Genomic DNA, 26,501 nt, shown 5'->3' on the forward strand with positions numbered 1-26,501 from the left:
TTTAAGGGGAAGTCGGCTTCGATTATGTTGGGAAGTTGTGTCGGTCGCCCATCTGGTCCGATGATATATTTTTTTCTCTAGCTTCCAGGAGGATTCTCTTTTGTTCCTCTGTCATAAAGAGAGTCCCTAGGAGTTGTTGGCAGTCATCCCAAGTAGGCTGGTGTGAAAACATCAATGATTCAATCAGACCTGTGAGCCGGGTGGGGTCCTCGGAAAAAGGGGGATTGTTATTTTTCCAGTTATATAGATCTGAAGAGGAGAAAGGCCAATACTGGTAGGCTTGCATTTCTCCACCATGGCCATCCTCTATCATTGGCCCATAAGGACGGAGGGGAAGTATCACGGGGTCTTCAGGGATTTTAATCATTCGCTGCCGGTGAGTTCCTTTAGCGGGCCAGCTTCCCCCAGGGGAGGAGGGGCTATGTGTGCCTCGGGGAAGTCATCTGGAGGGTGCTGGGCCAGCTTAACCTCTTCTAATGGTGGAGAGGCTGAGTCAGCAGCAGGGGAATCACTTAGAGGGTGTTGGGGGTTGGGGAACAAAGGCAGGGGATAAGGAAAGGGAGGAGAGTCCAGTAGAGTCAAATCTTGAGATTCAGGGAGAACAGAGGGTGGAGGAGGAGCAGAGGGTTTGAGAGATACAATCGTGGGGGGAGGAGTAGGAGCGGGGACAGGGACAAGAAAAGGCTTCACCCATGGAGGAGGAGATTCACAGAGGTCCTGCCAAGTTAAGATATACAGCTGTTGATCTGGATGGCTATGTGGTCCCCGCTGAAAGACAAAGACAATATCTCTGACTTTTCAAATTAGTAGAAAGTAGAAAGATCGTTCTGGGGGCCATCCGACTCCAAAGGTGGGCCATTCTGAGGCACAGAGAGTCTGCCAGGTCCGGCATTTTACTGAAAAAGAAAGATTCTGAGCCCTTAAGTGGACTTCAGTCCAGTGATCAAGGGTCAGGGACAGAAGCGTGGAATGGCTTTGTCCCATAATGAAAGTTACTTGAACAAAGACAGGGACAATACAAACGTGACACAAACACGGACACACACAGTAAACGTGTAACACAAGTCCAGAGGCAAAGATTAAAAACAGACAGTGAATTCAACCTGAGAGAAAGAATTGCCGGCAAGACCAGACGGGTTGGCAGCAGAATATACCAGATGAGGGCACTTCCGTCCCTCTCAGAGTCCTCCAAGCGTCCCTTGAAAGACGTGGCCTGTAGCTTCAGGACACGTCTGTCCACCACCGCCAGGGGGAGCTCACGCTCTCCGCTGGCAACCATACTCTGCCAACCCAAACCGAAAAACCAGAAAAGCTCTGAGAGCTCACGCTCTCCACTGAACCAAAAACCAAACTCTGAGCGATCGCAAAGGAAAAACAAGAAGGAGAAGAAGAGGAAGAAGAAGAAGAGGCGCCTTACTTACCCCCTAAAGAAGTCTGTTGGGGTCTCCCTGTCCGGCGATGCGCACTTCCCGGCCAATGCACCAAATGTAAGGGACCGGCGAAACGTCAAAGAGACCACCAAGAGACTGTCTCATGCAACAGCAAAAGGGTTTATTTGGGGACCAGTATGCTGGGGCTCAGAGCTCACTAGAGCAAAGAGAGAGAGAGCCCTGATGACAGCTTAAGCAGAGCTTATATACTTTCCTTGGAGAGGGCAGGGAGAGAAGTTACATTTTGTAGTTTGGCAGTTGGGGACAGCTCATTCTGGGAACAAGATTAGCAAACAGTTCACAGTTGGGGACAGCACATCCTGGGAACAAGATTAGCAAACAGTGTTTTGTTAAGCATATAGAAAAACGGAGTGACAAGTACCTATTTTATTAACCTTTCACTATGATTTGCAGCAGACCAAACCCTGGATGGTCCCAGGAGCTCTTAGTTGCCAGTGACCGAAACCTGAAAAAATATGAGCCAGCTGATTTACATAACAGGGCCATGAGAAGTTCAAATGTGGGTGGAGCCTGAGTCAAAGACTTTGATCCCCACTAACTCTAGGTTTAAGTGGTCGTTAAGATTTATAATCCCAGGACTGGGGTTGTGGCTCAGCAGTAGAGCACTCGCCTAGCACGTGTGAGGCCCTGGGTTCCATCCTCAGCACCACATAAAAATAAATAAAATAAAGGTATTGTGTCCAACTACAACTAGAAAATAAATATTAAAAAAAGATTTATAATCCCAGAGAAAGATCCTTTCTGTCTCTCAGCTACATAGCAAATCAATATCTGTTTGGTTCTGCTTGGGTCACAAGAACTACCTCTTGGCTCAGTCCCTGAAACGAGCACCACCTTGACTAGGTCTGCCTCAGGTCACAGAGGCTGGCCAGGACACAGAGCTTTGGTTCAGAGGGTTCCTTTGCCTGGAACATTCCGCTCACAATCTGTATGGCTGTCTCCTTTTATGTTGTTAAGATCTCAGTTCCTTAAAGAAACCTGACCTCGTCATTCTCTGCATTTCAGGATTCAGGATCAGTGGGTATGAAAAAAGCCAAACTAACAATGGCTTAAGATAGAAATTTACATCTCTCTAAGCAACCCCAAGCTCGTGTGTCAGCTGCAAGGTGTAGGAGTGGTGGGGTGTCTCGGCTTCTACCTCTTTCATCCTCAACACATCCTGGTTTCCATCTTGTGATCAAAGTGGCAACCCCAGTTTCCTACCGTCAGGTCCTCTTGGCCAACAGGAAGAGAGGGCAGTAGTAGATCATGACCCTTCTTTGTACAGGCAGGATCCAGAAGTTACATCATTTCTGTCCACACACCATTGTTGGGGGGAGGGGGCATATGCTCAGCTAAAACTCCAGGGTTCCAGAGGAAGGAAGATAGAAAGAATGGATACTGGAGACAGTGGCCATCTCTACCACATGAAGTTTCTTGGAATCACAGAAGCTATGAGAATATCAGGCCCTTGGGGATCACTTAGTTTAACACTTATAGATGGGGAGACAGACCCAAAGAGACTTGTCCAAAAATCACACAGCAACATGCATAAGGCCCTGGGTTCAATTCCCAGCACCACAAACACACACACACACACACACACACACACACCAAGACAATAGCAGATCAAGCCTCCTAACTCCAAGCCCAGAGTTCAAAACTGGGGAAGGATTTGTGGAGAGACGGGGTGAGAATTTGGTTTTAGAGGGACTTTATACGTATGATCTCTGTAATCAAGGATACATTCGTGTATAGTTGTGCAAATAAGAATAAATGACTAGCTGTGACTCGGGCTGGGGATGCGGCTCAAGCGGTAGCGCGCTCGCCTGGCATGCGTGCGACCCGGGTTCGATCCTCAGCACCACATACCAACAAAGATGTTGTGTCCACCGAGAACTAAAAAAAAAAAAAAAAAAAAGAATAAATGAAAACTTGGCTAATAGATATATGAAAAAGTATTAACTTCATTAATTGGTGGAGGAATTCAAGTTAAATCCTTGAGATACCACCATACATCCATCACAATACCTATTATTAAAAAGATTGACAGTGCCAATTGTTGAGAATGTGGAAGGACTAGAACTCTCAGATATTACTGTCACAATCACTTCAGAAAACTGGCCCTCTCTTCTGAAGCTGAACATATGCATACCTTATGCCCTTGTGAGTCCACATTGGGTACTTACCCATCGGAAATATATAACTGGGCTGTGGGTGTAGCTAGGTGGAAAAATACTTGCCTAGTATGTGCCCAGCCCTCGGTTCAGTCCTCGGCACTGCAAAACAAAACAAAACAACATATACTTACATTCACCAAGAGACATGTTCATAGCAACGTTTTGTAATATGTGTAATAAATAAAACCTGGAGATAACCCAAATGTTCATCAACCATGAGATGGAATAGGACAGGAATGAGAATGAACTACAGCTTTACATGACAATGTGGTTGAATCTACTGTTACTCAGCTGTGACAAAATATCTGAGATGATCAACTTAAAAGAGAAAAGGTTTATTTTGGCTCACAGTTTCAGAGGTTTCAGTCCATGGTCATTTGACTTGGTTGCTTTTGGAGCTTTGGTGAGGCCGTACATCATGGCAGAAGTGCACAGCAACCAGAGGAAGGAGTGGGGACCCAATATCCAGTCCACAGGCATGTCTCAATGACCTCCACTAGGCCCTACCTCCTAGAGTTTCTGCCACCTCGTGATGGCACCACAGGCAGCTGACCAGTCCTTTAACACATGAACCTTTGGGGGACATTCTGGATCCCAACTGTAATACCAACAAAATTTTGAGTGAAAGGAACAAGATGCAAAAGAATACATGCTGTAAGACTCAAAAACAGTTTAAAACCATGCAATTAGAAATCAGAATCATGATCTTCAGTGGGGGTAAGTGACTGCAAGCAGATGGGCTCTAGAGTTCTAGAAATATTCTTTTGCTTGCTCCAGATGGTGGTTGCACCAGTGAGCTCACTTTGTGAAAATTCAAAGAGATACACACTTCTTTGCCTTTTTCTCTGTTTGCAGCACTGGGATTGAATTCAGGGGTACTTGACCACATCTCCAGCTACATCCTCAGATCTTTTATTTTTTGAGACTGTTGGCCTAAGTTGACCTCAAACTTATGATCCTGCAGCCTCAGCCTCCCAAGTAGCTGGGATTACAGGCATGCAACATTACACCAGCTCTCTCTGGGTATCTTAATTAAAAAATTAAATAATTGGGTTGGGGTTGTGGCTTAGCGGTAGAGCGCTTGCCTAGCATGTTTGGGGCCCTGGGTTTCGATCCTCAGCACCACATGAAAATAAATAAATAAAACAAAAAAGTATTGTGTCTAACTACAACTAAAAAATAAATACTTTTTTAAAAAATTAAATAATAAATAAATGAGAGCTGAGGGTGTAATTTAATCAAAGAGTGCTTTTCCTGTATGCACAAAGCCCTGACTTCTATCCCTAGCATTGAAAAAGAAAGAAAGAAAGAAAGAAAGAAAAGTAAGTGAAAATTAAAAGTAAAGAGAGACATGTACCTAGTTGGCCCAACCTGGATTTATATAGTGCTTTCAATAGGAGATGTCAAGGAAAAAGCTCTCACAAAAACAAAACAACCACAACAAAAACCACTTGGCTTTCCAAAGAGAATAAGCTGGCATCCAGTATATAGTATAACATGCCAGGTGTCCCCAGAAGCAGTCACCAGACCAAATATAAGGTCAATGGATGAAATCATCAGAGGATTCCTGTGATCTAACTGATGCAGGAAAATATCGATTAAATATACCAGTTTTAAATGTGCAAATCAAAACAAAGCTTGTTCCAGTGTATGAGGGACCTGTCGCTGGCTTTCCCCTGATGTAAGATTCCTCTCTCTCCACTGATGAAGTTACCCAGAAAGAGGTAAAGCAGATCCCAGAGGACTAACAGTTAAGTAAGTCGGTTTCATGACTGCAGGGGGCATATTCACAATGAAATGGAAATGCCATTTTCTGGAGGTGTGCAATGAGTGGCCCTGGATTACAATGGTATGTGGGGCTCTCAACTTACTCATCTGAAAAAAATCATCTTTTACTTCTCAAAGAACTTTTCCAGGTGATCTCATTCAACTCTGCTGTAAACATTACTATGCCCTGTTTACATATGGAGAAACTGAGGTTCCATGGGCAAAGTTAATGATCTTAGAAATCAACTTCAAAGATAGTCTGGACATTAATTGGAAGTTATTTTGTCCAAACCCCCCCATTTTGCATATTGGGAGACCGAGGCCCAGAGAGGAAAAGAATTGAGCAGAGGGCTCGCAGAGGGCTGGCAGAGGGTCAGATAGCAGAGTTGGAACCTGAACTTAAGGGTCTGCTTAGGTTTTAGGTGACCTTGAACAGTGGGTGACCTCAGGCATTCCTTGATTCTGTGAAACAAAGGTATACCTCTGACTTCCTTATCACCCTTCCCAACCCCACATCTGTGACACAAAACCTGTTTTGCAGGTAAGTCCCTGGAATCCCCGGCCCCAGCTCTGACTCTTCACTTGGCTTCCTCCCAGGCCCTCAACCTAGCCCGAGGGTGAGTTGGTTCTGACCAAGCAAACAAATGAGTCTTGAGATACCGAAAGTTTCTTTAAAGAGGAGTGGAGGGGAGGAAAGAAGAATGAGGTGTGGAGTGGGGGAGCCCTTCTTTCCTCCCCACCCCTCTCACACCTGAGCCTCCACCGCACTTACCACTCTCTCAACACGTCTTGTTTTTTACTTGATTTTGGTCTGTCCCTCCCATGATTCCGGCAGGCAGGAAGCATCTTGTTTCCCGATGCATCCTCAGTGAGGACCTGCACAGGCACAGAACAGGCACATGTTTACTAAGCAGCTGGTGAACGAATGTCAAGTTTTTTGAAATGACAACGCACTACTTTTGCAAAATCAAGTCCGTCCGTCCTTCCTTCCTTCCTTCCTTCCTTCCTTCCTTCCTTCCTTCCTTCCTTCCTTCCTTCCTTCCTCCCTTCCTCCCTCCCTCCCTTCCTCCCTCCCTTCCTCTCTCCCCCTCCCCCTCCCCCCCCCCTCCCTCCCTCCCTCCCTCTCTCTCTCTCTCTCTCTCTCTCTCTCTCTCTCTCTCAAGAATTTTTTAAAGCCTCTAGGTTACTGTAGGGGACTCTACCCACCCTCAGGGTGGCAGCGCAGGATGCACGGTGACGGTGAGACTCGGGCTGGAGGCTGAAGAGCGCGGGATAGGGAGCCAAGGAGGTGCAGGGAGGGGACGAAGGGGCGGGGAGGGTGCAAAGTGACTAAAGGGGGGTGGAGGGGCGCAGCAAGAATAGATGACTCGGGCTGGGGATGTGGCTCAAGCGGTAACGCGCTCGCCTGGCATGCGTGCGGCCCGGGTTCGATCCTCAGCACCACATACAAACAAAGATTTTGTGTCTGCTGAAAACTAAAAAATAAATATTTAAAAAAAAAAAAAAAAAGTAGCATCAAATGACTACTCCTTTAAAAAAAAAAATAGGTGACTCGCCTAGCGCCGCCAGGGTTGGGGGCGAGGGGCGGGGCGAGGGCGAGGGGCGGGGCGAGGGCGATGGGCGGGGCGGGGCGAGGGCGGGGCGGGGCGAGGGCGGGGCGAGGGCGGGGCGGGAGCTTGGAGTCCCCGGAGCTGCTGCCCGCTGTAGCCATACCCGAGCTGGGAGGGTCTGCAGCGGCCCTCTGCCACCTTCTCTGCGAGCCAGGTAGGTGCTGGGCCCCGGTTAGACCTCGAGCCGAGGGAGCGCACTGGAACCGGGAAGGGGACCCAGGCCTAGTCGCGGACCCTGGGACTTCGCGCTCCGGGTCACGCAGCACACGCACTGTAGCCGGGTAGATTTTGCTTGAACTCCCGGCACCTGGACGTTGCTCCACCGAGCCCCGGAGGAAGGAAGGGAGGGTGAACCATTCCGCCTGTAGCCCAGGGTCCCCAGCCCCAGATTCCAAAAATGGAAAACTCTGTATATCGTTCTGGTTCCGGTCTTAGCGGAGCTAACGGCGCCCTGTGCTATTCGGGACAAGTTCCCGCCCCTCACTGGGCCTCCATCTGCCCACCTGCAAAATGAGAGGCTCTTTGAGTGGGTCTCTCTAAGCTCCTGGCAGACAAATCCACTTCCTTGTCTCACTTCCTCGAAGACTGATCCCCAGATTCACCAGTGTGCCCCTCCTTCAGCGACAGCTTGATTACTCTGTGAACTCTGACCCCTTGGATTCAACTGAATAGCATATCTGGAATCAGCTCTGTCTAGGAAAGAAGCTACTTGCAGCCTCTGTTCACCAGCCTGACAAATGCATTTCCTATGCTTTGAGTCAGTAATTTTTTCATGGCTGAGCCTAGGCAGAATGAAGGAAGGATGCAGAAACCAGGCTCAGGAAGGGTTAAGGATAGAAGCAGGCTGCTCTGTCCTTGTGTCCTGTGATAATACAAGTTCACCAGAATGAAGTGCTTTTTAAGATCCAAATGTGTCCAAGCATCCTGCAGAGGAAGGGAGCACTCACCAGAGGTTCTAGAAGTTTGGGTTCTAGTCCTGACAGTGTATATTGGCTTACCGTGACCTTAGGCTGGTAACTGTCCCTCTGACTCAGTCTTCTCTGCTCAGCAGCCAGGATGTTGGTCAGATGGTCTGAAAGGGCCCTTCTGTCTTTGAACATTGGTAGTGTTAGACCAGGACGCAAGAAAAGACCACTGACTCCAATTAAAATCAAATTAAAGCAAGCTTATTATTTCGACCGGCCGGGCTGCCTTTCCCTCCCAAAACGGCGGGAACAAGACAGCCACCCCACCTTTCCTATAGCCCAGCTTTATAGTCCAGAAAGTTACACAAAAGGAGGGTTACAGATAACAGAACTCTGACAAGCATCACACTAATGGTAGTTTACATTTTTTTTTTTTTTTTTTGCTGGCCCCAACATCAGAATTTATGAGGACCATTAGAGCCTCAGAGAGGGTCGTTGTCTGGCCAGGGAAGGCCAATATTTATGAGGTGTCACTAAAGTTTTGATACTGCTGTTGACTGGTGATGAGTCCTTGCTTCCCCAATGCTGAAGAATAACACCAAAGAAGCACGCCAAGGCAAGGTCATAGTAGAAATTAGAAGTTTATTAAAGGACAGCAGAAAAGACTTCTCCCGGAGGAAGAAGGGGACCCAAGAGGTGGAATCCGTGGAAGTGCGGTTGTTTCCCCTTTTTATAGTTTTGGTGATCAATGTAGGTTGGAAGGCCCAAGGGGTGGGACACTTCTTTGTGATGGGCTATCTTTAAGTTTGCTGGGGGCTGTTCATTAACACTTCTTTGAGGTGGACTTTGGCCTAGGGCCTTTTCGGGACTTCATTAACACTCCATGAATTGTCCTGTGTTTTCCCTGAGTCATTCTCAGCATGGCCTCCATTTTAGATTTCACCCGGTATTAGACCAGATTTACCTAACTACACTGACTACCTAACTTTAAATCTGGCTTCAGTTTCAGAGAGGGCTGCTATCTGGTCAGAGAGCCAGGCATGGGTGAGTTCAAGGCACGGGCAGGCATACCAAGCAGGTTCAGAATTTGCAGTAATTTATAGTAAAGCCGAAATTAGCTTTTCATGGCTTTGTGGCAAGATGGCTTCCAATTTTAATAAAAGATCAGGTTGGGTCTATCAGTAGTAACGTTAATAAAAATCATAATTGTTTCCTTACTTTGATCTGTAAGACTTGCCTTAGGTGGACAATCTTCGTAAGTACCAGACTCTTTCATTGCACTTGTCATTTCTACTGCCAGGAACACTTAACCACCTCCACTTCCTGCACATTTGTGCCGCAGTCTGGCTGGGCACAAAATCACAAGCCACTCACAGCTTTGTAGATTCAAACAGCAATTCTTTATTCCCGAACTCACACCGGCCCTCTACAAACACGTTCTGGGGAAATCCAAGTTCTGCCGCAAAATTCACGTACTCCACCAGGCTCTAATCAGCAGGATACGCCCTATTCCCGGCAGGGTACACCTTAAACCTGGAACCGCCCTAAACCCAAGGACGGGATACTCCCTAAACCTGGATCCGCTCTGGTCCTTGAGCAAGATCACCTTACTAATGCATACATGCAATGTCACTGCGAATGTCCAAGGCAAGTCCGTTTCCACGAGTCCTTCCTCTAAGCAACATGGGGTACGCTGGCAGGGAAATTTTGATGCGTCATTCCTACTTGGCAATGGCTCTCAGCACATTTGCTCTTCAGATCTTCACCAAAATATCACTTGCTTAGGATGCTCCCTACTTCAAAGACTAGGAGTTTTCTTCCCCTATGTGAACTGTACCCCACCCACCGCAGCCTCCAAACCTGTTCTGGTGATACAGCAATGAGGGCTGGGCTTTTAACCTTGCCACGTTGACCAGCTCTAGGTCTCTGAGCTCACACATTATACCCGTGTTCCTTTTCTACCATGAGTCCCCCTCACCTCCATCCATATTCCCAGAGGGCCCAACTAACATCAGTTGGGTCTCTGAATTTATGTCCCTGTGGTATATACTGACTTCTTTATGCTTCATTAAGTGCTTGTGTACTTCTTTGTCTAATATCTGAGTCCCCTATTCTTTTTTCCCCCCAGTACTGGGAATGGAACCTAGGTCCTTGCATGGCTAGGTAGCAAGCACTCTACTACTGAGGCATATGCCCAGGACCTTTTTTTTTTTTTTTAAGACAAAGTCCCACTAAGGACCTCAAACTTGTAATCCTCCTGCCTCAGTCTCCCAAGTAGCTGGTATTACAAGCATGCACCACTGCAGCTGCCCTGTATCCCCTATTCTTTAGTGCCTATAAATGCCACAAAGGCAGGAAACCTGTCTTATTGCCCAACATCTAGCTCAAAGATGTACCTGAAAGTTTGTTTTGGAATGAATGTGATATACACTCTCATTTAGCCCAAGATTTTGTAAGGTTAATGTCATTGTGTTCCTCTTACACATGAGACATGGATTCAGAGTGACTTTCCTAGGGTCACACCTTGGCAGCACTGATGTGAAACCAATGTCTCTAACAGCAGGGCCTTGACTTCAACCTCACCTGCTATTTCTCATTCTAGGATCTTCTGCTGTGAAGACGTTTCCAAAGTGCCTTAGGTCAAGCAGAAAATCTGTCCCACAGGCCGGGAAAAAAAAGACTGTTAGGTTGTGGAGGGGTAGTCTTGTCCAGCTCATTATCTTCCTGGACTGTGGGACCCAAGGTGGACTTGTCCTTCTCCATGGCACACCGGCTGCAGCTACGTCTCCTGACATGGGATGTGAAGGACACACTGCTCAGGCTTCGGCGTCCTGTAGGGGAGGAGTATGCCAGCAAGGCCCGGGCCCATGGGCTGGAGGTGGAGGCCACAACACTGGGACAAGCCTTCAGCCAGGTGTTCAAGGCTCAGAACCACAGCTTCCCTAACTACGGCCTGAGCCATGGCCTCACCTCCCGTCAGTGGTGGCTGGATGTGATCCTGCAGACCTTCCACCTGGCAGGTGTCCGGGATGCCCAAGCTATGGCCCCCATTGCTGATGAGCTATATGAAGACTTAAAACACCCCTACAACTGGCAGGTATTGGATGGGGCTGAGAACACCCTGAGAGGGTGCCGCAAGCGTGGTCTGAAGCTGGCAGCAGTCTCCAACTTTGACCACCGGCTACAGGACATCCTGGTGGGTCTTGGCCTGCGGGAACACTTTGACTTTGTGTTGACTTCTGAAGCTGCTGGCTGGCCCAAGCCAGACCCCCGCATTTTCCATGAGGCCTTGCGGCTTGCTCACATGCAACCAGCAGTAGCAGCCCATATTGGGGACAATTACCTCTGTGATTACCAGGGGGCTCGGGCTATAGGCATGCACAGCTTTCTGGTGGTTGGCCCAGAGCCTCTGGACCCTGCCATCAGGGCTTCTGTACCTGAAGAACATATTCTTCCATCACTGTCCCATGTCCTGCCTGCCCTTGACCGCCTGGAGGGATCAACCCCTGGGTTGTGAGTCTGGTGAGGAAGTGCCTGGGCCAAAATAAACATTGGAGACCAGGAGCCCTTTCTTTCTTCTCAGATGTGGACTGTGCTCTTCCCCTGCAGCCTCCAAACCTGTTCTGATGATAACAGTAACAAGGGCTGGGCTTTTAGCCTTGCCACACTAACCAGCTCCAGGTCACAGCTCACTCATTCACTCCTGCGTTCCTTTTCTCCCATGAGCCCCCCTCACCTCCATCTGGATTCTTTGAGGGCCCAAATAGTTTCAAAATCAAGCACTTTCTAGGACTGGGAGTGTGGCTCAGTGGTAAAGTGCTTGCCTAGCATATATGAGCCCTGGATTCTATCCCCAGCACCACCACTAAAAAAAAAAAAAAAAAACAGGCATTTAAAAACTATTAGTAGCAAGGTCCTTTTGTCATTGGAGACCTAAAACCCTATTATGAAATAATAATAATTTGAAGCAGAATTCTTATTATTCAATCTTTGAGACCCACCTCCTCACCAAGCCTGAGTTTAGAACTTAATTTGATGCTAAGCCATTGCTGTAGGACACTGAATAGCCTAAACAGGAAATTTGACATAAGAAACAACCATGATTAGTCACAGAGTTAGACTGATGGCTATGCCTGCCCTGTGTTAGGTACTCTGCTAAGTTCTCAATGTGACCCTTGAAGCTCCCAAGTGGGCATAACTATCCCACCCACACACACACCCCTCCCCCTTTTTTTTCAAATGAAGAAATGGAGATTAGGGGTTAGGTGATGTGGTAATGCAGCTGCAGTCAGCATGCGCAGGAACCAGGGTTCCAATTTAAACCCAACCAATTCCAAAGCCCATTGACTTGGACCACTAGGTTTCAAGTGGACAGGGAGCCTTGTCACATAAAACAGTGCAGTAGAGATCCTGGGAGAAGAGGAACGTCATCATGAGCAATGTCATTCCCAAAGGGCACCCTAGTCACAGGGGCCAGCATGGGGGTAGGAGATCAAGGGAACAAGGATGAGCTCAGGACATGGGGAAAGTAACTGGAGGCTGAAAGAGTAGGTTGGGTTTTAAAACTCCATGTCTCTTTCTGCCTCACCAATGCACTTGTTTTCCAGATCTCTCTGCCTTGCCCAGTGCCAGGCACAGGTTTTAACCATAGACTTAAAAACATAGGCAGGCACAAATGTGGGTTCTGGTGCCAGTGGACAAGGAGGGCTCTGGACAGAACCTTAAGCTGGTGGTGAGGTTGGGCAGAGGTTTGAGGGGACATTCCTGCAGTGTGCCCATGACCTGTGAAGGCTCTGTGGGAGGTGGAAGGAGCATGGTATGGGGGCCATCCAGTGCCAAAGAGGAGAGGGTGGTTTTAACCCAGATTTCTGGGCAGGGGCTGTGCCCAGGAAAAGGTGGGAAAGACCCCTTCAAGCTTGATCAAACCATTTGTGTCTGTCTTCCTTGGGCCTGGCACCAAGACCAGGTGACTCAACAGTAATGCCCAAGTGTCCCAGCAATGAAGACACAGGTCATGAACTTTAGTCTCAGAGCTGCAAGGGACTTGGAGATCATCTCCACCTAGAGTTGCCAACCAGAGGCCTGTGGGTTTAATCAGCCCAGTTTGTTTAAGTAAACTGTTAAGCAGTCTAATGAGATTTCTCAAAAAAAAAGGGCAGGGATGTGACTGAGTGGTAGAGCGCTTGCCTAGCATGCATGAGGCCACAAGTTCTATTCTGGCACTGGAATAAAAAAAAAAAAAATCTTTTTTTTTTTCCACCTCAAGATGGGGATTTTTTTCAGCTTTTCTCTGAAGACCTCTGCCCCCATCCATTCTGGGGCCACATTACTGCATGGCCAGAAATGGCTGAGGCAGAGGAATGGTTGTCTTTGAATCTTAAGACTATTTTATTTCATTGTCCTCTGACCCCAGCAACCTTATTTTGTGACCTCCCCTGATTAAGCAGTGATTTTCAAACAGTGATTTTCAAGTGGGGAGGGCTCTGGTTCACATCCTCTTTGAACCCAGAGCCCTAAGTTGCAGGTAGTATTTTGTTTTTGCAATGCTAGGGATAGAACCCAAATGGGCCTCTCACAAACTAGGCAAGAGCTCTACCACTGAACTCCAGCACCAGCCCTGATAAAGCTTTTTTTGGTACTGGGTATTGAACGGAGGTGCTTTACTACTGCACTACATCCCCAGCCCTTTTTATTTTTCATTTTGAGGCAGAGTCTCCCTAAGTTACTGAGGTTGGCCTCGAACTTGCAATTGAATGTGCCTCTGGAGTTGCTGAGATTACAGGAGCACATCACCATGCCCAGAGTAAGGCTGCTTTTTAAGAGTGTTCCTGAATAAAAGTTTGAAGAACACTATTCTTGGGTCAGCTCATGAAGGAGAACACTAAGGGCTTTGCCCTTGATCCCAGTAAATGTCTGCAGAGTCTTTCTGCTAGGCCTCGCTGTGTGTGAGGGTTAAGACTGAGCCAGCACAGTCTGTAGCCAATTACTAACAAAGAACATACAAGAAGTCTTCAAGTCTTTTAAGACCTTTAATCATGTCCATGTTCCCTAAGGTCAGTCCTCAGTTCTTACTTGAAGCTCTTTTAGACCTGAAACTCTTACCCTAGGTCTTTAAGTCAGAGGGGCACCACCAGTAAATGTTTCAAGGGAAACATTTACTTATTCCAACCATTATCACGGGTGGGCACAAGCTGGCGCTCAGCCTCTGGGTCTGGGGCAAATGCCCATGGCTGTGCTGCCGTTAGGTTTCCTGGAGGTAGGATCCCTCAGTCTTCTGAGTGCCAAGGCAGGACCTGGGCATTCCCAGGCCAGACTATTCTGCCCAAGAGCAGCCTCACAGAAGTTCTAAATCTCTTCCAGGTGGTCCTTGTGTACTAAAAAAATATTTTCTCATTGTGCCATGTCCTGAAAAAGATGGAGAAGTACTGAACTAAGAGGACAGTCTTCAGCCATAGGCTTCTCTGCAGAGAATCCCTTCCATATGTGAGAAGCTGGGGGGAGGGGGCTGAAGTGCTTCTCCAGAAACTACATCTGCCCAGTCACCTGTCCATCTGTCCATCCATCTACTCACTCACCATATAATTACTGCTCCCTCATTATGCACCAGATACCATGCTGGTTGCCAGAGATAAAGTGGTGAAGGAGACACCTCACAGGGGCAGATGCGTGGTAGCCTGGGAGTAAAGTCCAGGAGCCACACACGGCCAGGATTTAAAGGATGTGTCCAGGTCTGAAACAATATCTACTGCTCCTAAGCTGCCCATTGGGCATGGTCCCTGCTTCCCTTAGAAACCCCACACCATTTGGGGAAAGGACACCCAGTAGACATGTGGCCTGGCCTGAGAAGGTGATGGGAGGTAGAGCTGGCCTCCCTGTGGCCCAAGGTCAGTGGATGATGGAAATGGTCTGGTGGGCCACAGCGAAGACTGGGCGGAGGGGCCGAGGGAAGGCTGTGCGGTAAGAGTAGAGCACAGTGCCCGAGGCCGGCTCGAAGAAGAGCAGCTCTTGTGCCTGCAGGTCCAGCAGCACGCCCAGCTGTGCGGGGCACTGCAGCAGCCCCAGGGGCTCGTGCCGCCCGTTGTGCGAGAAGCAGAACTCCTGATCATAGCGGGAGAAGACCCAGGAGTAGGCATTGTGGCCCAGGCGGCAGTCACTACCAGAACCCTTGCGGGGCAGCTGGCTTGAGGCCACGCCCACTTTATAGGCACAACTGTTCTGGACATTCACCATCCAGGCATGGAGCCCCTCCTGGAAGGAGGTGGCAGCCAGAGCATTGGGCCAGTGGTCGAAGCGCTCTGGGCCATCTGCACAGGCCTTGGACTTCTTGGCACTGAAGGTCAGGGTCCTTCGATCATCTGACAATCGCAGAGAGGGGCTGATGGTCTTCTCATCAATGTGGACCTCCTCCATGCCTGCCAGAAAGAATTCTGAGTCATCCAGGCCCCTCCCAGAAAGCCCCAACCTGATCCCATAAGGTAGCAAAGAGATTCCTCATCACTCACTGGCATTCAGACTCAGACAAGCCATTTATTCTCTCTGAGCCTCATTGTTGGTAAAACAGCTATCAAATAGAATATCACAGGGTGGTCATGAACATTAAATAAAATTTTAAAAAATACATGTAAGTGCTCAATAAACTATACCCATGGTTAACAGTAGTTATTACTAGCTGAAGATTTCAATTGTAAACTTTGACAGAAGTAAGGCAGAAAGAGCAGTGAGTTGCTCAGGGTTCCATGCTGAGTGGGAGGCAGGGTCAAATGAAGACTCAACATTTTGTTGGTGCATCTAGCACAGGTCATACTGATTGCTAGCTGGTCATATCTGTGTCCTCCAGATATGATTCACCCTGGAGACAGAGCTCCTGAAGCTAGGAAGCATGAGACATGCAGTTTCCAAAAGTTAACAGGCTGCTGAAAACTCAGGTGCCATCTGACACTAGAACCTAATGTAGACAAGCTATAGCTTAGGTCAAAAATTTAAGGATAATATGCAGGGGGAGGGTTAAAATAGAAAAAAGAGTCAGTCTACTAATCTAACCTTCCCATGAACTGTGCAAAGACTACCACTGAAGAACAGAAGCTTCTATCCAGCCTTGGAGAAGCCTGCTTTGAGACCCCCATGCTAAGTGGGAATCCCTGGAGGTAGAAGACAGCGTCACATTAACCTGTGTGGCCCTAGGATGCAGCACAGAGCCAGACCCACGGTCAGTCTGAGTCTCTGTAAAGCGCACGGATGAGACAAAGCCAGGCAGTGTCCTCCCTGGTTCATCTGCCCTCCAGATGGCCATCAGTTATATTTTCTTAAAGAGAAAGCTGAGGTTTCCAAGAAATCATAATGAGCTGCCCTAGAAGGGCAGAAAGTAGGAGGATGTGCTTTACAGGAAGAAAATTAATCCTAGATCCAACCACAGGGCAGACTGGTCTAGCAATGAGAGGGACCTGGCCCAGCTGCTCAGCCCTATCCACAGCCACAGCCCCCTGAGCAGCCAACTTCAGGCACCACAGGTTGCCTGAGCTACTGTTCCAGAAGCAAACCCCAGGCAGACAGACAGACAGACAGACAGACAGAAGCCCAGTTGCTCCTGAAGGTGTCAGGCTCTTGCAGCTCCTAACCTGAGAGAGACCCAAGAACCGCCGTTGCCCAGAGCTGGGTCAGTAGTGGACTCCAAGTGCACTTCTCATTAAAGTTTAATTTTTCTGATTCCTGGGGATCCAAAATGCCCTCTGCTTCCTCGGTCCTTATGCAGGGGGAAAAAAAAAAGAGATTCAAGAAGCTTCTGGAAATACACCTGGATCATTATGGGGTGAGTGGAGGAGGAGAGAAGTAAAATTCTCCTACTACTACAGTGACATCAAGACTGGCAGCCAGCCAGGTATAGTGGCGCACGCCTGTAGTCCCAGCTATTCAGAACTTAGGAGGCTGAGGCTGGAGGATCACAGGTTCAAAGCCAGTCTCAGCAACTTAGTGAGGCTGTAAGCAACCTCATTTAGACCCTGTCTCTGAATAAAGAAATTAAAAAGGCCTGGGGATGTGGTTCAGTGGTTAAGTGTCCCTGGGATCAATCCTTGGTATCAGAAAGAAAAAAGATTTAGCAGCCAATTCCACCCAGAAGCCACTAAAGGGGTTCAAACCGGGGGCCTGGTACATGTGAGGCAAGCACTCTACCAACTAAGCTATATCCCCAGCCCCTCTAAATACATTTAAAAAAAAAGGGGAGGGGGGGGCTGAGGATGTGGCTTAGTGGTCAAGCGTCCCTGGGTTCAACACCCAATACCAAAAAAACAAAACAAAACAAAAACAGAAAGAAAGCTCATGGTGATCTGAGGGTGAGGCAAAGCACTTGCCTAGCATGGAAGAGCTGCTGGGTTCAATGCCAGCACGGCAAAAAAAAAAAAAAAAAAAAAAAAAAAGTTTTTAAAAGCCCATGGCGAGGGCCTGGGGCTGCAGCTCGGTGATTGAGCACTTGCCTAGCATATAGGCCCCAGTTCAATCCTCTCCTGCAAAAACACCAAACCAAAACAAAGCAATCAAAAAGAGGCCATGGCAAGGCTCTGGTTAATAAGTATATGTTCAGTGCTCCTCCGTGTGGGTCTAAAGCAACTGTCTAGACCAGGGGCAGGAAGACCCTGACCATCAAGCCATCCAGGGATGTCACTCAGTCACATGCCTGACACTTTCTCCAAAGAGCAGAGACTGGGGAGAGGGCTAGGGTCTGTGACTACCTAAGCAAACCTCAGGACCATACTCACCTCTCAAAAATCTCCTGCTCCTTTTGCTGCAAAGAAAGAAAACAATGTCAGACTTGGCACCAGACACCCAGCAGGCAGTCAAAACTTGACTGCCTTGTAGAGAGGGTTCCATGTAGACACAGACTCTAGGACCAAAGCTCCTACTCCTTCCCCTAAAGCCAAAATCAAGTTGTATGGGTTGCTTTTCTCCCACTCACCCCCGTGACACATGCACAGGATGAATCACTCTACTGCTCCTACCCTGGGGTATCCTGGGTTTCCCTCAACTCCACTTCAAGACCGTCACCCATTTGCCAATATCCCCCATGAAGACTGTCAGCTCTTGGACAGCTGAGACTCTCTGGATCCTCTATTGTGACTTTCCCAGTGTCTAGGACAGAATGTGCTCTGTGCAGGGAAGCTGGGTGACTTGTGAAAGCACAATGCAGGGCAGTCATGGAAACTGCCCTACTGAAAATGCAGTGGGAGGGCCCAGTTGTTCCACATTCTCCTTCCTCTGCTTGGCCTTTACCTCCGATGTCACACTGTCCCTTCAAAACTAAAGGTATCTGTATATCTACACAATATTCTGAAAGATTATAAGCCAAATGTTAATCATGGTAATTTCTGGCAGGATTGGAGATGAGCAGTGTTTCATTGGAGCCCTCGTCAGCTCCCTCAAGCGCAGCGTGCCCTGGGCACACTCCTAAACTCTCTCCACCTTGCCACTTCCTTTCCCATGCGACTCTTATCACTTCTACGTCACTTCATCCAGCAAGCCTTCCCTGACCCTTTCCTTCCCGCAGCCCAGATTGTGAGGTCCCTAGCTCTGAGTGATTACATATCCTTTAACATCCCAGTTCTCAATTTACATATTCATCTCCTTCATAAGGCTGGGAGCAGCTGGCAGCTGTATTCTGAAACTCTGCCCCATAGGGGCATGCCTAGCATGAAACAGTAAACATTTGTGTACTACTGAAAGAATATCACTACCAGCTGTCCCAAACCCTCTTATAATTTGATTTTCTGGCCTCATGTTAAAGAAGAAAATATTCAGTGGTACTTATTAAAGCACAGTATGGAAGACTTATTCAGGAACATGGAGATAGGTACAGGAACCATTGCAACCAGGAAGAGATTGGGCTCAACTCTGAATTCAACATGGGCAGGTGGGAATTCACAGCCCAGGAACATCTTGGAAGTCAGTGAATGGAAAATTACCAAGAGGAAATATAAGGATAAGGGGAATTTTGGCTAAATCAACTTATTAGGACTCTTGCTGAAGACAAGCCGGGATGATCAGACATCATCTGAAGATGATGGAGGATGAGAAGCCCAATTAGGTATTGAGAAAAATCAGAAATCAAGAATGGGTCTCAGTGGTAGAGTGCTTGCCTAGCATGCACGAGTCACTGAGTTCGATCCGTGGCACCCCATAAAAATAAACAAATAAAATAAAGTTATTTAAAAAAAATAAAAAGAATGAAGGGGTTCTGGCTAAACTGACTTAGCGGGATTCTTTTGCTAAAAGTAGACTTTACAAAGAAGTACACAGATGGGCCTAGGAGAACATTCAGAAGCCAGACTAAAATTTAGCCAAGCAAGTAATCTTTGTCACTCAGCCCTGCTTCAAATCCTCTTTGCCACGCACCTCCTACCAATAAACATTTCCAGTGTTTTCAAACTCTGGGGCGTCTGGACTTCACCCTTGCCTGACTTACAATCAGCTGGAAGTCATCCAGATGGGTGAGCATGTCCACTAGGCTGGTGCGGATGGTGTCAAGCTTCTGCAGAGCCTCGGCCCAGTGTACCCGCTGGGTCAGGATGCTCTGGTGGGCCCGCTCCTCTTCACCATGCACCTGTTCCAGTAACCGCTGCTCCTCGCTCTCGCACAGACTCCTCACCAGGCTCAACCGCTGGATAACCAGCTCCCGTGCTGAACTGGCCATGCTCTGTCAGGGAGTAAAATGAAGAGTAAGGTCCTGGCAATGTCTCAGTCTGGATTAGAGCGTTTGGGCTCAGAAGAAGGGAGTGTGAGATGGACTAGCAATGTCCACAATGGACATGCCAAGGGGAATGACAGTGTTGAAGTGATTTACTTCACATCCCAGCCTTAGACTTCCAAAATATGGTTTAGGGGGAAAAAAATAAGATCCAGATGACAGGCTGTACCTCATGAGGCCATGATCACAGGATGAAGGAACTGAGCAGGATGTGGAGATCAACTGGAACCACCTGCTTATTGTCACAGTTGGGAATAGCAAGGCCAAGGGACCAAAGTCAGAGAATTACAGAAACTGCAGGGCAGAAGAGCCTATAAAGTCCTCCCTATTTCACTATGTAGAAGGACAAAAAGCATTACTTCCTAAGATTGTTCCAACTAATTCCTAATAGTTTTTATCTGCCACAGAAGAGACCTGAAAGAAATTCCCAGCCAAAGAAATTACTGAGTGTCTTCTAACTGCTGGCACAGTGTCTGACATACAGTAGGTACCCAAATATTCACTGGATGACTGAGTGGGACATTTTTCCTGACAATCACGAATCTTTCTTGGAAGCATGCACATGACAAATGGGTGGCAGAGCAGGGACCAGGACCCAATTCTCTTGATTCTCGGGCCAACTCTATTCTCCAACACCAAATGCCATCGGATAACCAATCCTCCCCAAAGGCATCAGTTGCAAAAGCACCTGCACTTGTACTCTTGCCAGAAAACAGAGCAGAACTGTTTTCGTGTCAGAGAGCCAGGGACACCCAGCCACTTTCCTGTGTCCTGTCCCTGAAGGCTTGTTTTGTACAGTGCAGGAAATAGTCATTCCTGTTTGACAGAAGCTCCTCAATTTTGGGGAGAAAAGAGTAACCTAGTGAATCTGCGTGGGTATGAACCACTCTCTACCACCTGGGCTATTATAACTGTTTCCTAATTGGTGTCCCTGCTTTTACTTTTGCTGTCCATAGTCACTGCTCAATATAGCGGCCAAAATGTTTTTCTTTAATCTTAAATTATAGCATTTACTCTGCTCAAAAATTTCCTATGGTTTCCTATTGTACCCACAATGAAAGGCAAAGTCGCTGCATGGCCGATGAGGATACAATCCCACTCTCCTCTCCCACTGCCCTTGGGATCTCATCTCCTCCTGCCTCCCCCCTGTTTACTCTGTATCAGCCTCCCAGGCCTCCAGGCTGCTCCTCCAACCAGGGCTTCTGAACTTGCCCTCTTTCTTGAGCACTCTTCGCTCAAATGTGTGGTCTGTTCCCCCACCTCCTAGGTGTTAGTGAAAATATCAGCCTCCTTAATGAGGTCACTTACGATCATAGCACATGTGGCTGCAACCCCTATCCTCCGAACATCCTATCCCCTTCCTATTTTACATTTCCCCTTATCAGGTATCCCTTCTGATGCAATATGTTTTTATTTGTTATTGTCCCTTTCTCACAACAAGAATGTAGGCTTCATGAAAAGAGGAACTTTTATATGGTTTGTTCACCGTGGAATGCCTAGCACATAGGATAACAGTGTCTAGCACATGGTTAGTACTCAAAAAGAATTTGTTAAATAAATGAATGATAAAATGTTGGAAGGTTCCCCTTAAAGTTAGGATCTGCTATAGTAGCTTTCAATCAACATTGTACTAAGATCATAACCAGTGCAATAAGACAAGAAAATAAAAAGGATGAGCAGGGGGGCAGGCAGGTTGAGGGGATTAAGACATGGAGATCACCATGCAAACTAAAGCAAAGATGAACAGGGTAGCTGCCTGGACTCCTAGCAGCTTTTTGGTTCCTGATACTAGTTCCGTTTAAACTTCAAGGATCCATATACCCTGCCAGGAAATTCCGTTTTATTTATGCTAATTCAACTGGGTTCTGTTTCATGAAATTAAAAGAACCTTGATTAGGTCAGTGACAAGTCTGCTCCAGGTATTATGGCGGAAGGAGGGAGGGTATGTGCAGAAACAAAAGCATAGCCCCTTCCCTGAAGGGCATATTGAGAGTGAAGACACAGCAGTGGCAATAAGTCCACCAAGGAAAGGATTGACAGTGGATGTAGGAAAAGAGGCACTGTTCTGGACCTCTGAAGGTCCAGGTCATAGAACTGACTCTCTCAGGAGGCAGTGTGGCCTTGGGCAAATCAATTAACCTCCATGGAACCCAATTCCCCATGTATAAATGGGGATGTTACCGCCACCAGCTACATAAGATTATCATATGGAATACTCAGTGTCAAAGTCCCTAAATAATTTATAAGTCTGGGACTGAGTATGAAATAATCATATTTTACAGAATAATTAGATAATTAGAATGCTACTCTTGCCAGGCAAAGTGGCACATACCTGGAATCCCAGCTACTTATGAGGCTGAGACAGGAGAATCACAAGTTCAAAGCCAGGCTTGACAACTTAGCAAGACCCTATCACAGAATAAAAAATAAACAGGGCTGGGAATGTAATTAAGTAGTAGAGTACTTCTTGATTAAAAAAAAATGCTACCCTTCTCTCTACGCTAAGACACCCAAGAAAGTAATTTTCTAGCAGTCTTTGTACGCAATGTGGTACTAGAGACAAGCTTACTCTGTCCAGATGGCAAAATCATGTCTCAGAGAAATGGGAAACCATTCTTCCTGGACATCTGGCTTTGTTAGTACCACAATGAGTTTGTGAGGTTGGGAAGGGATCCTAGACTTGTCTAAGTTCCTAGGGTTAGGGTCTTATCCTGGGGAGGGGGCACAGAGAGAAAGGAAGAATTACCACTGCTCTCTGGTTCTTCCCTGACAGGACCTCGGCCATGTACTTGGAGATGCCAGCACTCTGTAACTGCAGCCTCTCACACTGGTCCACGATCTTGTTCTGCAACACAAACAACCCTCATAGTGTCTTTGGCCATGCATATGAGCCATTCACTCATTCCAACGATTTTCCCCTTTTCCCCTACCTCAGCCACCCACTCCCATGGTCATGTCTACAACTGCATCATTATCAAAAATGATATTGTCTCCAAATCTTCATGTGAAGGATGCCACATCCTGCCCACCACGTCCTATTCTCTTAGCTCACTAACTCTAGAGTGCAAGCTCAGTTGGGGTCACCAATACACTAGTCTTACCAAGTTTTGCTACCCATCATCCCTTTTGTAGCTTTCACCTCCTTTTTTTTTAAAGATATTTATTTTTTAGCTTTAGGTGGACACAATATCTTTTATTTTTTTTTTATGTGGTGCTGAGGATCGAACCCAGTGCCTCACGCATGCCAGGCGAGTACGCTACTTGAGCCATATTCCCAGCCCTCACCTACTTCTTTATCCCCACATCCCATGACCTATTATTATAATCACTTCCTCCCATACACTCTCAATCTTCCTTCATACCCAGCTGACTCTCCACACCTGCTCCTGAGCAGAACATGGCTTCTCAAACCACTCTCCCCGAAGTTATCTCCATTCATGAAACAGCACCACGTTATCAAACTGTGACCCAGACCTTAAAAACCCAGAAGTTTCTCCCCAACCCCATGTCTAAATTATCAGTGAGCCTAATCAGCCCTCTCTTCAAAACCTGTGTCTTCTGACTACTTGGGATCACCTCCACTCCTGTTATTCTACCCAGATGACCATCATCTCTCACAGGAACCCTGTTAGGCCTGCAAGCAGGATTCCACTCTCAACCTCTACCCTCCTCATTGGCTGCCTTTTGTAAGGAAGTCAGATAAAGCCATACCCTACTCAAAACCCTCCAATGGCTTTCCTGAGTATTCCTGGTGAGCCCAATCTTTCTACCTTAGCCAACAAGGGCCTACCTGACATGATTCTGCCTATGTCTCTAATGTCACCTCCTACCACTCTCCACAATGGCCTTCTTTATGTTCCTTAAGAACACCAAACTTGTCCTGACCTCAGAGCCTTTGCACCTTCCTTCTTTCTTCTGCAGTAGTCTCCATGTGTGGCTTCTTCACTCCATCCAGATATCACTTCTTTGAGTGCCTTTCCTGACATTCCCCCTCCCCTGATCTTTTCCTTGCTTTATTTTTCTCCCTTGAACTTGTAACTCTCTGATTATATGCTGTGTGTTTACTTTTACTGCTTATGTTCCCACCACTGGAATATAAGCACCATGACTTTGACCTGTTCTCTTCGTCCTACTCCCTAGAAAGGAGTTCCTGCACAAAAGGGCCCTAAATAAATATTTGTGGAATGAATGAACACCCACTGCCTTGACTGCAAGAGGGCCAGCAATTCACAGCTCCCAAAGCTACTAGCATCAACTATGGGGACAGGGAAGAGTTTCAGAAATGAGGCAAATGAGGCCCACAGAGAAGTATCCCACTCCAAGTGACATGGTAAGGCCCTTGCTTTACACTCCATCTTTCCAGATAACAGCTGGGGCACTCCCAAGAAGCAGTCCTTCCATGATTTCCCCTTAAGAGTTTTGCTTCATTCCATCTACTGAAAAGCAACTCAGTTATCTCTTCCAGGAAGCCCTCATAAATATTTCCTCCCACAAGTAGAAATTAGCCTGGCAATTCACAGGTGCAGATGCAAAGTCTTAGTACTGAACTGACTCAAGGAGGCTGTGATCAGCGTGCACCACAGGACTGGGAGAACTGAGACCAGCTTTTGAAAAGCAACTTGGCAGGAATCCAGAAGGTAAGAGAGCTGTTGAACTGGTGCTGTTTTGATCCAGTTCAGTAACAGTCTTGCCCTGGTGTGAAATTTCTTTGCTGGAGAGATAGGGGATAGTGTGCTAAAGACATTTCTGCTCTAAACTGAAAGGGGCTGAGGGCAAAGCCCACCTCCCTTCAGGCAAAGGGGGTGAATAGGAGAAGTTAGGGGAGAAGGGTCAGGTAAGATGCCCTGAGGCAGAGTACATTCCAAAATAAGCACCAGGTCTGCCACCTTGCTCCAGCCTTCACCACTTTCACCATTCAGATATGCCCATGGCTACTTTTCAAGGTTTTCATGAAATTCTCCATCTCATTAGCATTACTTCCTCCCTCCAACCCCTGAAGCAAAGAGGTGGCTTTCTCTAGCCTAGTCAGTAAGTGCCCCACCTCCAGCCGTTGACAATTCGAAACCTAGAAGGAGTTACTGCCCTGCTCTAGGCCTCAGTTTCCTCATCTATAAAATGCTGAGTAGCACTGCCACTTCCAAGACTTGTCTGGATGGAATGAGAAGACAGATGTTTAAGTACTTTGGAATTTGAGAGGTTCCTATTCCTAATGCAAGTTGATTATATCATATCATCCAAGTTTATTTTCATCATCGCTATTGTTGACAGGTAAGACCAATCAAGATGTCACTAAATAACTGAACCCCTGCTGGCCCTAGCACCCGTAAGGTATGTGTATTACAGTCCACTCTAAGTAGGTGAAGTCCCCAGTGAGAGCACTCAAGTGCACAGCAGGGCTGAACTCCAGGGTGGGGTTGGGCGACTCCAATTGCAAGGAAATCCCCAGGGGCCACAGCTAAAGTGGAAGGAGGGAGGAAGCACCAAAGTGACTGACTCTCCAATCTCAGCAGCTCAGAGGAGGGGTAGTGACAGGTGACCAGCCTGGAACCAAGCTGAAAGTGGAGGTGAGAAGAAACCTCAAGTGAAAGGGAACCTCCAGTTATCTTCCCCATCCCCTCCCCATCCAGGTGAAACCAGCTCAAGCACAGTCGAGGCCAATCCTGGAAGGGAAAAAGAGCGCCTCACCAGGAAACCAGTAAAGAGGGGTGTGGGTCTGAATCCAGGGGTGAGGAGGGACCCACTTTTATCAAAGGTCAACTATAATAAACACATGCCACTATTATTATTATTGCCCCCAATTACAGATGAAGACACTGAGGCTCAGGGAGTTTTGTGACTCACAGGGAGCACGGAAGAGGGTGGGATTCGAACTCGGATGAACCCGATTCCAGAAGCCACACCTTCAACGGCCTCGCTCTACAGGCCAAACCACTGAGGAGCCCGACCCAGGCCGCCGGGTTCCTGCCTGTCCGGCCCTGCGCGCCACCGCCGCCCGGAGTCCCCCGCCTTCCGGGCCCACGCCCGCTCACCCGCAGCTCCTCGGCGCGCTGCTCCGCCCGGCGGATGCGGTGCCCCTCGCAGCGGCCGCCCACCCCGGCGCAGGCGGCGCACACGGGCCGCCGCTCGGAGCCGCAGAACCAGCTGAGATCCTGGCCGTGCTCGGGGCACAGCGGGCCCCGCTCGGACGCCGGTCCGAGCCCCGTCCCCGGCCCGGCTCCATCCGCAGACATGGCCGAGCGCCGCGCGCTCCGCGCTCCACCTGTCGCAGGTGCTGCTGGGCGGGGCCTCCCAGACCCCGCCGCGGCCCCGCCCCGGAGCGCCGAGCGCCCGGCTCCGCCTCCTTCCGTCCGGAGCCCGCCCTCTTGGCAGCCGAGTTCCATCGTGTTGTGCGCGTGTTTTTAAAACAACAAACTTAAAACACCGAACCGTAACGAGACTGTAGGAAAATTTATTGCGCACTTACTAAGTGCCAGGCTTTTGCTAAGCGCTTTACGAGCATTCTTACCGGGTAATCCTTGCAACAGCCCTTTTTGAGAGGCCGTTTAGACAGTAGTTTAAAACTAGGCTGAGGTCACGCTGCCGGCTCAAAGCGCTCTTAGCGGTTCAGTGGCCTCGCCAGTAAAATGCGGGTGAGAGGACCCGCCTCGTAGACTTGGGCTGAGGAGTAAATGAACTGAAACTCAAAACAGGGCTACGTGTGATGTACCCCTAACCCCAGCTACTCCGGAGGCTGAAGCAGGAGGTTCACCAAATCCGAGGCCAGCATCAACAATTTAGTGAGATCCTGTCTCAGAATTAAAAGGTCTGGGCTGGGGTTGTGGTTCAATGGGAGAGCGCCTGCCTAGTACACGCGAAGCAGTGGGTTTGATCCCCAG

At 48.0% G+C, this 26,501-nt stretch overlaps 2 protein-coding genes across 2 annotated transcripts; one reads left to right on the forward strand and one right to left on the reverse strand.

Annotated features, from left to right (window-relative positions):
* Positions 1 to 7,038: 7,038 nt before the first annotated feature.
* Positions 7,039 to 12,211, forward strand: HDHD3 (haloacid dehalogenase like hydrolase domain containing 3). The gene is made up of 2 exons (XM_081282229.1): positions 7,039 to 7,141; positions 10,495 to 12,211. The coding sequence occupies exon 2, from the start codon at positions 10,654 to 10,656 to the stop codon at positions 11,407 to 11,409; it is 756 nt and encodes a 251-aa protein (XP_081138355.1). The 5' UTR covers positions 7,039 to 7,141; positions 10,495 to 10,653; the 3' UTR covers positions 11,410 to 12,211.
* Positions 12,212 to 13,945: 1,734 nt separating this feature from the next.
* BSPRY (B-box and SPRY domain containing) lies at positions 13,946 to 25,899 on the reverse strand. Its single transcript, XM_081268193.1, has 6 exons — positions 25,656 to 25,899; positions 22,373 to 22,471; positions 19,345 to 19,575; positions 17,645 to 17,670; positions 16,508 to 16,632; positions 13,946 to 15,304 (listed from the first exon to the last, which is right to left on the reverse strand). The coding sequence occupies exons 1-6, from the start codon at positions 25,854 to 25,856 to the stop codon at positions 14,778 to 14,780; spliced, it is 1,209 nt and encodes a 402-aa protein (XP_081124319.1). The 5' UTR covers positions 25,857 to 25,899; the 3' UTR covers positions 13,946 to 14,777.
* Between the last annotated feature and the right edge of the window lie 602 nt (positions 25,900 to 26,501).

Source organism: Spermophilus citellus (assembly GCF_964194105.1).
Source record: "Spermophilus citellus genome assembly, chromosome: 2".
Lineage (NCBI taxonomy): Eukaryota > Metazoa > Chordata > Mammalia > Rodentia > Sciuridae > Spermophilus > Spermophilus citellus.

Excerpts from the sequence above, each read along its gene's own strand:
- HDHD3 (XM_081282229.1), top strand. The coding sequence starts at position 10,654 with ATGGCACACCGGCTGCAGCTACGTCTCCTGACATGGGATGTGAAGGAC.
- BSPRY (XM_081268193.1), bottom strand. The coding sequence starts at position 25,856 with ATGTCTGCGGATGGAGCCGGGCCGGGGACGGGGCTCGGACCGGCGTCC. Across the intron at positions 22,472-25,655 it reads AGCGCGCCGAGGAGCTGCGG|AACAAGATCGTGGACCAGTG; the intron begins GTGAGCGGGCGT and ends TTTGTGTTGCAG. Across the intron at positions 19,576-22,372 it reads GGAAGAACCAGAGAGCAGTG|AGCATGGCCAGTTCAGCACG; the intron begins GTAATTCTTCCT and ends ACTCCCTGACAG.